Below are 13,050 nucleotides of genomic sequence, written 5' to 3'. Positions count from 1 at the left end.
TGCAATTTTCCAAGCACACACTAAATCAGATAAAATTTTAAAAGCTTCCCCTCAACCACATGAAAAAAGACAATTTTTATTAGCTTGTCACAAACTTTCAAAGCTCAAATTTAAGTCAGTTCTGTCAGGTATGTTACGTGAGGTATTGGTCTTAGGTATCGGTGTATCTTTACGAGTACACGAGCAAGGTTGAGATTTTTCTTTGGACGCCCTGGGCTGCTCTTAATCGAATGTATAGCTCAATAAGCCCCACCACGAGCCTGAGTGGCTTGACTCGTGCAAACCGAGTCTGCTCGCTCAAAGAATCCTCCCGCTGCCTCCCACGAGGCATAACCACAGCTTCACCCACAAGGCCAAACATAATCACCATATTTACAACACAACCATCAACAACAGTGGTGTATAAATCTGATATGTGAAAACAGTCGCATGCTACACAATTAGACGTAACTAGATTAAGGTGTTGCGGCCACAGTGGACTAATTATCTCTTTTCTTTTCACAGTATGCTTATTATAGCCGTCTTGGTGGCTTTAAAGCTGTTTGATTAGTCTAGATGTGCTGGATCCGGGGCGGCACGCACAGTTGAGCAGGAGGTGGCTGTCCCCGAAGACCTGGGAGACAGGGAAGATGTGCTTCAGGACGGAGACTGGCTTCCTCTTATAAAGCCTTGGCAGATGAATAACACTGAGTCATTTTGATTATATTAAATCGTTGGCAGAGCACAGACCTGCAGAAACACAGGAGCCTGTGATTCACTGCCGCTCTGAAGCTTCCTGACGTAATGCAGCCTGACAGTCTGGAAGAGAACAATCCTCTCCAGCGCAGGGCTGCTAATGGGCCAGCAACAGCTTTTTTCATCCGCTTCATTGTTTTATTTTAAGTGCCTGGGATTTATGGACACAGAATGAGCCGTAATTAGAACCCATATAATGGAAAAAAAGATATCTGAGATGAGGTTTTGGGTTGAGTGCTGTTTGTTGTGGTTTTATTCGCTGTTAGAGCCCAAATTAATTTTTACTACTCAGAGCAGCGGCTCTTTAATATCTCAGAAGACCTAGAGGAGTTCTCAATTATGTTTTATTTACTGTAGGAATCGACTTTGTGTCAAGTTACAGGGTTGTAGGCGTATCCTAGGGGAAAGGGGCTTAGGGCGATGCCGGCTCAGACACCGGCTGGAAGGCCGGCTGAGGCACTGGCAGGGCAGGACTGGACGCCTGCTGGATCGGCAACTGGACCACCGGCTGTAGAAACGGTTGGAGAACCGGAAGGGCTAGGTTGCGTGCCCCCCGCCGTTGCCTCTTCTTCTTCTTGTGGTCAGCTGGAGGTGAAGGGCACGGCCGAAGAGGACCCCCAGGACTCTCTCCTCCCACGCTTGCCCTGAAGGCTGGCTGGTGGTGGAGAGGTAGGACCAAGGCTGACGACGCAGCGGTGGTTACGACCCCGAGTTCCAGGGTGTGACCCTCAGGGATGGCACCCAATGGAGATATATAAATCGGACGGACTGAGACCCTGGGCTCCGGTCGGGAAATGGCGGACCTGACCACGTCCTCGAAGTCCAGCGGTCTCAGCCTCTTCATCTCCACTGGCGATAGGGGGACCCTGAGGCCACTGTTGGCCTCAGCCTCCCAGAGGATCACCTCCCCTGCGGCTTCCAGGAACCTGGCTAAATAGTCCTCCAGGTCTGTGTTCCCCTGGCGAATGGCGCAGAGGGGACGAGGCTGACGGGACCTTGCATTGCTGCCTGATGGGTTCTTCTTGGTCGGTGCATTTTGTCACGGAATGGTTGGACAGAACTTAGATGCAGGCAGATGAAGGGTTAAATATAATATCTTTATTAAACAAAGAAACCCACGAGGGGGAAAACATATACAAAAACTTGACAAACAAAACTTCCCACAAGAGGGAAAAAACTAAACAAGGCTTTTAGGAAAACAAAAATAAATGTCTACAAACTGGAAACCAGGAACAAGGCTAATCCAACTACACGAGGATTGGTATAAAAGGGGAGAATACCCGTGAGACCATACAGCCAAAATTCAGTGACAAAACAGTGAACAGTAAACATTAGACAGTAAATATTAAACAATGCACCAACAATGGACAGAGGGAAACTGGGGCTATATAAAGGGAGACATGAGCGAGGAGTAATTAGACGGGGAGAGTGGCGACAGGTGATGGGAATAAAACCCTAATGACATGATTACAGGAGACAGGAAGGCGGGGCTGAGAGACATAACAGGAGGACATGTAGCGCCAAGTGACAACAAAAAGCCACATCTCCACACATATAACAACAGAAAGACGTGGCAATGTCATGACTCTGCCCAGGGAGCTAGAAAGCTTGAGACAGGGAGGACAGAGTCCTGACACATTTGGACGATTCTTGAGATGTCTTTTGAAACATAGAAGATTAAGATTCATGTTATTTTGCTCCCTAATACAATATAAATATATAAGAAAGAAATGACATTCTATAATCTTTGGACTATATCATTAGCCTTTCAATGTGACAATCCAAAGCTTTGATGCCAAAAACAGCAATCAGGAAATAATGTTGTTTGGCTTTGAGACATGTGTGGTCTGGATGGCATCTATCAGCAGTGACTATCAATATATGCTTTCAAATCAAATCCTTACAGACTACTTGAAGGAAACACATCTGCTACATTTATACATTCACCCGACCCAGCTTCCAGTGAATCGAAGGTCCTATACAGGTTGTCAATTCATGTTTATGACCCAACGAGAAGGGAAGCACACAGATTGACCTTGAGATTCAGGAATACATTACAAGGGCGTTTTTCTTCATCTTATCTCCTTGTCATATATAAATGAGATATTAAAGAGATCTCATTTTTAATTTCTGTTCTTCAAATGACAGAAAACTGTTAAAAAATAACTATTCTAACTCCACTAAAACACTTCAGGATATCTCGCAGTAAACGCCTTTCACAGAACTGAGGACATAAGGAGGTCGTGAACAGAGTTAACCCTGTTATTCTCACAAATAAAAGGTGTGACCTCACGAAATAGAGCTCCAGGTTGTCACACAAACACACACACACAGCTGAATATGAGTAAATGAGGCAATTATTATGCGTTGGCTGTGGGGGCTATGAGTGTTTGTTCAGGATTGAGATTGTGCCTGTGCATTTTAATGATGTGTTTAACCAGTACACACATTAATATGTTTACGAGCCTGCGTGTGTTTGTGTGTGTGTTCACAAATTTAATTTACTTCCAATGCAAGGACACATTAACACGCACTGGCACGGATTGGTTGTGTCACAATTTATTCTGAAAGATTTTGTTACTATAAATAACAGCAATTAACATGCTAAATAAATCTTTACATAATATACGGTTAAGTCATTAAATTCCAAAACAAGGATTAATGCTTTGGAAGTTGTGTATATGTAAGTTTTTTTAGCAATATACAGTAATCTGCATTTGACGTATAGCTGATGTATACAGTATAATGTTTGTAAAATGTTCTTATATTTATGAATCACTCTCTCTCAGTTCTGGAGTCTGTGTGGGAACGCTCTGACACCAAAGCGTGGTGTGTTTGGAAAGACTGGAGACCTTCAGACGATCCTTTGTCTGGCCTGCGCGAGAGACGAGATCACATATTCCGGTGCCTTGAATGGAGACATCTATGTCTGGAAAGGAATCAATTTAATCCGAACAGTTCAAGGAGCCCATGGGGTAAGTGAGGGGGGACGTTTCCACCGCCTACACCAGATTGACCTCTGAGTGACATAGACCTGCTGTTGCATTATTTTATAAATTGAAATATACATGTAGAGTGGTTTGCCTGTAAAGCTGTCATCAGAGCTTTAGGGTGAATGCTTCAATATTTCTTCAAGTAATATTTGGCATTCTTTACTCAGCCTCATGTCATATAAAACCTTTATAACACATAAGATATTTTGAAGAACATTAGTATCCAAACAACATTGACCCGCTCTGAGTGGTTCACAAAACCACTGAGACATTTCTTAAACGATTTTCTTTTGTGTTAAGCAGAGGAAGAGGTCATATATAACGGTTTTGACTGACATGACGGTGAATGAATGATGATAGAATTTTTATATTTGGATGAAATATCCCTTTCATACTGTAAGGATATTTAAGACAATGGATTTCTTTTGATGTAATTGTTTTAGTTCAGTCTCTCACAAAACCTGTGTGTGTGTTTGTGCGTGTGTAGTCAGGGATTTTCAGCATGAATGCATGTGAGGAAGGCTTTGCTACCGGAGGCAGAGATGGATGTATCAGGCTGTGGGACATGAACTTCAAACCCATTACCGTCATTGACCTCAGGGAAACAGACCAGGGATATAAGGGTAAGTTAGTCACTATTCCCAGAATTCATTGCTTTCTGCGGATCCATTTTGATCCATTAAGTTTACAGTTGGCTTTTGTTAATAAATCCCACAATGCAACAGGATCCTGAGCTCTTTCTCTGTTCTTTTCTTGTTTTACTTCCTTTTGACTCATCAGTAGCTAGAGGCGAAAATTCAAGAGGTGCGTTGCAGTGGTCATTGTCTTAATATGCAGGCCGTCCACCCTGTCTTATATCAATAGCTCGTACCCTTGTTTGTCACCAATCCTAAATGTCTACATGTATATGTATTTTCAAGCCTCCAAGACCATCCCCATCTTCTCCCCAGATGTCCACGGTCATGTTTCCCATGACTGGCAGTCTACGACGTACCCAGTTTACATCCTTCTGTTTAGGGTCATATCTGTGTACCTCTGTGATAAACCTGTCGTGTTTTTTAGTTAACTTAGCTTAATTGTACCCAACGGATCTGTGCAGGCCTGTCAGTGCGCAGCGTTTGCTGGAGAGGGGATCATATTCTGGTGGGCACGCAGGACAGCGAGATCTTTGAGGTGGTGGTGCACGATCGCACCAAACCCTTTCTTATCATGCAGGGTCACTGTGAGGGGGAGCTGTGGGCCCTGGCGGTTCATCCAACCAAACCTCTCGCCATAACCGGCAGTGACGATCGCTCCGTTCGGTAAGAGCCTAAATGAATTGATTACACATCTGAAGCAACAGAAATATTTGTAAAGGCTTTTAGGGAAAAGTGTGGGCTCACTTTGCGCCAGGTGCTCTCCTGTCCCATGTCTTGGCCCCGCCTCCTTGTTTCCCCGTTATGTCGCCCTTAGGGTTTCACTCCCCTTACCTGCCTAGTGTCATTATCCCTCATTAGTCTTCCCCATTTAAGGCCTTCATGTTTTCTGTCCCGTGCCGGTTAAGTCCATGTCAAGTATGCCCCAGCTTCTTGTTTCCCTGTTTCAGTCTTGCCTGTCTTACAAAGTGGACTTTTTATTCTTGTCGTTTGGACTTTCTTTGTTTTGTCCCCTCGTGGGTTTTTGATTTAATTAAGTTTTGTTGCACCTTTGCTGTCTGCGTCTGGGTTCTCCTGTCTGATCCCTGACAGGATGCTTCTCCAGAGAGAAAACGAATCTGCTTGTGTGCAAGGTTAAAGCGTGCGAGAACAGGACTAGCAGGATTTTTTATATTTATGTACACAATAATAATCTTTTATGTTATAATCCATTTATTTGTAATACTTGGCATTATTGTGTGCTGCTGCGTCCCTCTGTGTGTAATAAGCAGAATGTATACGCACTCAGCACCCGCCTATAGGTGCATATTTCTAACGCACACTTTATATAACTAAAGAAATATTGAACAGTTGACTTTAGACCAGGTTTTAGTTGATCAAGGGTGCAGTCTATTTCAGTTGCCTCAAAATAGCAACGTGTCGACAATGCGCCTAAACCCACCTCGTTTTCAGACCACCACGTGGGCACACAAATTGGGCGCATAAATAGGTTCAAATGCATTTGCTATTTAAACAACATGGCGCAGGACGTGAACATGAAAACTGTATTCAGACTGAAACTAGCAAAAAGCACTTGTGTATGATAAGGCTCATTATGTCACTTCTGAGGTTTGATGAATTTAAAGTGCAGAAGTTTCTTCTCTACTACTATGTCTCTTGAATTCTCAACAGTGTCACAAACTACTCAGATTTGTACAAATGTAAAAAAATTCAGCCAAGATTAAATGTTCTGAGGAATTCTATTCGCATTTATTTCACATCAATGCACTTGAGCTAATGAGCTAATTTGTGTTATCCCCTTTATTTATTCCTGTGTTTATCTCTAAAAGACTCATCTAACACAAAAATTACATTTTTATCAAAACATAATTAAGAACTTCTTAGTCTCTGGAGTTGTAAAAGAGCAATATTTTTTCCTCCGGAGCTAAATTAGATGCAGATTAGATGCAGACTATTAAAACACCATTTTCAATGGCCAGTGTGCTAATTTGTGTACATTTATGAGTCATTACTGTCCCTGTGTGTGTTTTGGATTGGAGGATCTGGAGTCTGGTGGATCACGCGCTGATAGCCCGCTGCAACATGGAGGAACCCATACGCTGTGCAGTCGTGAGCCCGGACGGTATCCACCTCTCTCTGGGAATGAAGGACGGATCCTTCACAGTAATGAGAGTCAGGTGAGCCACCCGGACTTAACAGACACTGTCTAGATGAGTTCCCTTACATTTTGCATCGAACTTAAACAAGTTGTGTTAAAAGTGTACTGGTGTTGCAGGGACATGACGGAGGTGGTCCACATAAAGGACCGTAAAGACGCCATCTATGAACTGAAGTACTCCCCTGATGGCTCGCACCTAGCCGTGGGCTCAAACGATAACTCAGTTGAGATTTACAGCGTTGTGCAGCGCTACAAGAAGGTGGGCGAATGTGTGGGCTCCACCAGCTTCATCACACACATGGACTGGTCCACCGACAGCAAGTACCTACAGACCAATGATGGCAACGGCCGGCGACTTTTCTACAGGATGCCCAGTAAGTGCTTGATGCTCTCTTGGATTTATGCGTTGGTTTGTTTTATGGCTAAGATCGAAGGACACCACATATTTGTGTTTCCTGATGGTCTCTACATCAGTCAACAAGACCCTGCTGGTCAATTAGCTTATGGGTCACGATGGTCAGGTAACAAGTTTTCTAAACAGTATTTTTTTATGATTTGTATAGTTTTGGTGGTGTGAAATGGCGTTTAAATTTTTCGGCTTTCAGAACCATCTTTTTAGATACATCTTTGGTCTTGCCAATAAATGTCCCACAAGATTTCATTCAGAATCATTTTGCAGCCTATAAAACACATCAGAGCAGGATTAGGTGGACTTGAAACCAAGATTGTGTTTGACTGATGGTTTTGTCTTTGTGTGTTTAGGTGGAAAAGAAGTGACTAACAGAGAAGAACTGAAACTTGTCCAGTGGTCCTCATGGACCTGTGTCCTCGGACCAGAGGTGAACGGGATTTGGCCAAAGTACTCCGATATCAATGATATCAACTCTGTGGATGCAAACTTCAATAATCAAGTTTTAGTTACCGCTGACGATTATGGATTAGTTAAATTATTTCGGTACCCATGTGTAAGAAAAGGTGAGTCCTCTTATTTGCAATATCTTTTGTTCTTGGTTTAAATCTTGTGTTTTGTATTTATTTCAGTGTACTCAGTTTATCTTTATTTGACCTCTAGGTGCAAAATGTAAAAAATATTTGGGACACTCAGCGCACATAACCAACGTTAGATGGTCACATGATTATCAGTGGGTGATTTCTATTGGTGGAGCTGACCACTCAGTATTTCAATGGAAGTTCGTTCCTGAAAGAAAATCAAAAGAAACTCATCACGTAATTCCTCAAGGTATGAAACAACGTTTCTTTATGCTCATGTTGCCTTTTAAGCAGTGTCTTTATGCTATTCTGAACATTATTATACATAGGTCAATAAACTGCGACAAGTTAAAAAAGAATGGTTAGACTGTATAAAGAGTTTGCACAGTAATTGGTTCAGCCATGTTTTATGAATTAGGATTCACGAAACATACTTCCAGTTGAGTAAAATAGGACAGTTTAGAAGAGTGTGTTTAATGACAGCGTCATTATAAAAATATTGGAAAAAATGCTTGTTATTGAAAAATATACAGTGCAGCACAAAACAGGTGAGCTACTGCCACTTTAATAAAGATGTAGTGTTAGTTGCATCCGTTTCAAGCACTTTTAAATATCTATAGATGGTTTCATCCTAACAACATAAACAAACGATACTGCGCATGCGCACTGTTATGACCCCAACTTAACATCCGGTCCACATTCACAAACAATAGAGTGTCTGTAGATTATTTCTGATAACAAGCAACAGAAACCATTAGATGGCTAAACTCGTCTCTCCTATATTTAGTCTCCGATACCAAACTCAACGGCTAGATGTCAGTGCAACGTACGGTTTGTTTAAATGCGACCAAACTACTGGACCCATTCAGCAAATTGTTTATTTAATAAAATGAACATACAACAAAATTAATCAAATAATATATATATATATATAATATTGTAGGACACTAGCCAAACACAAACCAGACGTTAACTGGGGGTCAGGCGTGCATGCCGAAACAGTTTACATTTTTGACTTGAGTTTTTAGTTAACATGAATGAATAAAATGACATGATCCAATGCAGAAAAATGCATAAGATAAGATGCACATTTAAGATGCAAATTAGATTATTTTTCTTTGAATATCGCAGAGCTCAGACCACCATGCGGCTTTTCATTTTCCTAATGGGTTGTCACTGCTCACGTTGGCAGTTCTGTTTCTTAGTCGTCAGCGGTTTTCTCAGTGATAAATCTTTCTAGGGGAGGGACGATACTTAAAGTTATTTCAGGATCACTTTGGAAATAATGATTCATACGATTGTTGCTAATATGTTAATTAACTTTGCTTTTAACAGAGTTTGAATGCATAATCGATACATGCTGAAAGCCTCTGTTTTTCCTACAGAGACACTGATGGACTCACACAGCGAGGAATCCGATTCTGATCAATCAGACGTGCCTGAGATGGACTCTGAAATCGAACAGGAAACGCAGCTCACATACCGGCGACAGGTCTGTGATCGCATATGTGTAAAAGATATTGTCTGGTGGAGACCAAGCCTCGTGTACTGCATCCTGATGGTCGTTTTCCCAACCTGTTCCCCTTTCCTGTCAGTTTCAGTCTATAATCCACTGTCTAGATCTGCTTAGAATATAAAGAATAATTTATCCAAAGTGATTTTGGACCAAATCTGACACATCCTTTTCTCATGTGCCCTGCATTTTGAATTTGGTGAGTATTTGATGCTCAGATGTCACTGTCCAGGTTTACAAAGAAGATCTACCTCAGCTTAAAGAGCAGTGTAAAGAGAAGCATCGTGCCATGACCATGAAGAAGAGGGAGAGAGCTCCGGCCAGTGGATTGAGATTGCACTTTATCCATGGGTAAGAGCTACAACAGATCCCGTTTGTTTTGACAGTTACTGACGCTAACAGGGTTAGTTAAGTTCACCCCACCCAAAAACATTTCTTGAACACAAAAGCAAATATTTTGAAAAAGGTAGTCATACAGGTTTGGAATGGCATGATGGTGGGTAAATGATGAAATAATTTTCATTAAGGGTTATTTTGGTGGTCTTGTTAATGTATGGTCTGATAGTTCAGGTATGGCTCCTGACTGATGGTACATGGCCGGTTGGCTCTATTGTTAGGACTGTATTATTTTTATTTATCTAAAATGTTTCACAAAAATTCTGCTTTTCTGACTCAGCTCAGAGTCATGCAGGTAGACACTAGAGGTCTTCTCGGGTCCAAAGATCTTCACCCGACCTGAAATGACCCGAATCACTTTTTACCCGAACCCGAGACAGACCCGATAACGTTTTTATTTTAAAGCCCCGACCCGAGACAGACCCGATAACGTTAGACCCGAGTCCGACCCATGATGAACATTTAAACAATGTTCTGCGCGTTCAAAAATTGGAGAGAGGCCAGTTCAGAAAACGTTGAAATTTATTGATCAGAAGTCTCAAACAAACAGCTGTTTCGGTGGATCCTCAGACTCAGAACAGTCTTAACAAAGGATCGACCCCCAGAAAACACATACACATGGTTTTATATTTCACGCCGAATCTCTTCTTCAGCCTGGGTCCAATCAGATCGTCTCCCCTTTGTCCTGTCTCAGCCAACCAGCTCACTGCCTTGTTTTTCAAACCCGACATCTGTAACAAATTATAGAGGCCCAACACGCTCTGTGCGTAACCTGATCTCAACACACACATAGCAATATCCTGTGGAAAAACCCCACAATATCAGCGCTGTCTCGGTTAACCCAACTAACACACTGGTTATATTTTCAACATATTATGCATAGTTAGTAATCAATGGTAAAATCATATTAAATGTAAAGGCACGTTTAAACCACAATAAGATCCTTGAGTGTACACATTGCTTCCCCAAAAATAAGATGTGGTTATTGTTACACATTCACACAAGCAGATCCTGCAACCCCCCTCTCACTGACCACATTCCGATCTCTGGCAACATCTAGCATCTGTAGAACTCTCTGCTTCAAGCAGGAAAATACATCCGATTTAAACAACATCAATCATCCATTTTTATATCGATCCATATACGGATCTAAATTCCCACACCCATCGTATATATTTTTAAACCCTTCTAGACATGAATGTAAACCGACGTGTATTAATGAAATTGATATGGCAATGAACACGTTGATCCTCTTGTTTTGCTCTGGCAAATTGCGCAAACTGAGGCTAAATGGGTTGTGAATCAAATCTAAATAAGTGACGACATGGCAACCACTCGCGCGAACATTCTGTCTCAACGCGTAGTACTGAAATGTGCGCGTCTTTTAATATCTACTTCTGGTCGCCTGGTGGAAGTATGTTTTTCCTGAATACGATGGTAACTACATCGAGTGCAAACCCCTGCAGTGTTGGAAACTTCAGGATTTCAATTCTAAGGTGATTTCAGATCACCGCGATTTCGGAAAATTTGCGTGGCTTTCAACCGATCGGCTGAGGGTTGGAGGAGAGTTGGTAACTACACACACACACACAAGCGACGCGCTGTTATTGTACAGGATAGTTCGGGTCTTCCTCGGGTCAATTAAGCAAAACATTTTTTACTTTATATTACCCGAGACCCGAAGACACTAATAATATACCCGACCCGTGTCCGAAGCTCCTGTGAATCTTTTAGACCCGAACCCGCTCGGGTCTCGGGCCGGACCTCGGGTTTTCGGATCTAAGTGGACCCGTGAAGACCTCTAGTAGACACCTTCACTGTCTCCTGGATTATTACACTTTAGCACCTTTCTGACAGCCTGCAGCGTTGTGTTCTTCAGATGAAAAACACACCGGGAACCGTCCGGTCACCCATCCTTTTTACCCTTTACACGAAAGACTGAAAATACATATAAACAAGCTCATGTCACAAGCATCGGCGGAGATGAGTTATAGTTCAGGAAGCTAGACTTTTAAAGAAGATGATGATGGATTTCTGTTTTGCCAGAGAAACCATTTATCATGTAGGGTTGTATTGTCCTACGGGTATCTAGCTGTATATCCAGACAGAGGACTGGATTTGACTAACACAATTCTAAAGTTGGTTTTGTGATTAAGTGTCCGCTTTAGGTGCCTCCATAAATCATTTGACCGATTAAAGATGCAAGGGCTACTGTAGCAGACCTGGAAAATGACGAGATGCATAATAAATGAAACATTAAACGGACTGCCAATGCATTTTAGCAGATGCTCAATCAAACCCCATTTGTTTTATCTTCTCTATTTAGTTTATAAAAATGGACTAACGGCAAAGTTGAGCGTACTCTTTCTGAAAAATGATATAACTGGTGATGTGTTACTATCGTGTATATAGTATCATGGCATTCAAGTTGCTTATGAGTGGGCACTAGCAATGCCAATGTCATGGGTACTTCAGAACAAAACATTGATTCGTAGTGCGTGTAATGGTCCTACAAGCCAACTGCAATAAATGTTTGATTGATTTAAAGACTTTTTTATCATTTCTGCAACACAGCATTAAACCGAATTATATTCTACTGTGGTAGACTGCGGAATTCTTCATTCTGATTGGCTGACGAACGTTCTACTGAAGTAGTTCCATATCAGTCGACCGAATTACAGTTCATCGATACTGTCACGTATCTGTCTCTTGTTTCCCCTGGTTATTGTGTACTTTTAGTCTGTATTCCTAAGTTCCTGTTTCTCCCAGTTGATTGTCTGTTAGCCCTCATTAGTTTGTGTTTTTATACCCCCGTGTTTCTCCTGTTAGTTAACTGGTATTGTTGCATTGCATGGTGGCTTTTTTGTTTAAATGAAGCAAACGCATAAGCATGTGCGCAGTGCTTTCTGTCTTCCTCTCGCTCGCTCTCTGATAACTGCATATAGGCTCAAGCAACGGCTTGAGGTGAGACGTGTAAGAAATTAGTCCCATTAAATTTATTATGAGCGCATTCCAGGGAAAATATCTTAAAAATGTCTTGACAGCAAACATCAAAACAACGCTGCAACCGTGGCATAAGTGGAAAAGTTGACTCCGGTTAGTTGAATTCTTCTAAAATAATGCACTTCGCTAAATGTGTATTCTTTTCTAAGAACTCAACGGCCCATCATCAATTCCTTACATAAAGAATTGCTTTTTGTGAAATGGGTACACATCATAAAGTTACATGTAAAACGAAATGACCTTCCAGTATTTGCCCAATTACATTGATACAAATACATCCAAACATGATAAATGTAAATTTTTAAAATAGCTATAGTTTTTTAAGGACATAAAATGCAGTTAAGACATTCATCCATGCACCGTAAGTTGCTTTAGTTAAAAGTAGGGTTCTACTATATTGACGAAAACTGCTACAGTATATACAATACTTGCCAAATAATGCGATTAACAATTGTGCGATACGATAATGATTACAGTTAAACTACATTTAAACACACTGAAAATGTTATAACCCACTTATTAGTGACTGCATCAATCAACTGTAAAGCTTTGACTAAACATAGCTTTAAGAATTTTCTATTCAATTATTGCAAACTATTGCGATATGCACATTTGCAATATTTCGAT

At 41.4% G+C, this 13,050-nt stretch overlaps 1 protein-coding gene across 1 annotated transcript in view; it reads left to right on the top strand.

Moving 5' to 3' along the window:
- Window positions 1-13,050, top strand: part of eml5 (EMAP like 5) — a 57,619-nt gene that overhangs the window by 19,185 nt on the left and 25,384 nt on the right. The window contains exons 5-13 of the mRNA XM_079459180.1: window positions 3,525-3,710; window positions 4,216-4,351; window positions 4,828-5,029; window positions 6,403-6,540; window positions 6,639-6,895; window positions 7,284-7,496; window positions 7,594-7,761; window positions 8,897-9,003; window positions 9,257-9,375. Coding sequence (XP_079315306.1) covers window positions 3,525-3,710; window positions 4,216-4,351; window positions 4,828-5,029; window positions 6,403-6,540; window positions 6,639-6,895; window positions 7,284-7,496; window positions 7,594-7,761; window positions 8,897-9,003; window positions 9,257-9,375 — 1,526 coding nt within the window. The remainder of the gene's footprint in view (window positions 1-3,524; window positions 3,711-4,215; window positions 4,352-4,827; window positions 5,030-6,402; window positions 6,541-6,638; window positions 6,896-7,283; window positions 7,497-7,593; window positions 7,762-8,896; window positions 9,004-9,256; window positions 9,376-13,050) is intronic.

The sequence above is a fragment of the Barbatula barbatula genome (assembly GCF_947034865.1).
Source record: "Barbatula barbatula genome assembly, chromosome: 6".
NCBI classification, from domain to species: domain Eukaryota; kingdom Metazoa; phylum Chordata; class Actinopteri; order Cypriniformes; family Nemacheilidae; genus Barbatula; species Barbatula barbatula.
Note: the sequence above shows the minus strand (reverse complement) of the source record. Positions and strands in the feature narration are given on the sequence as shown.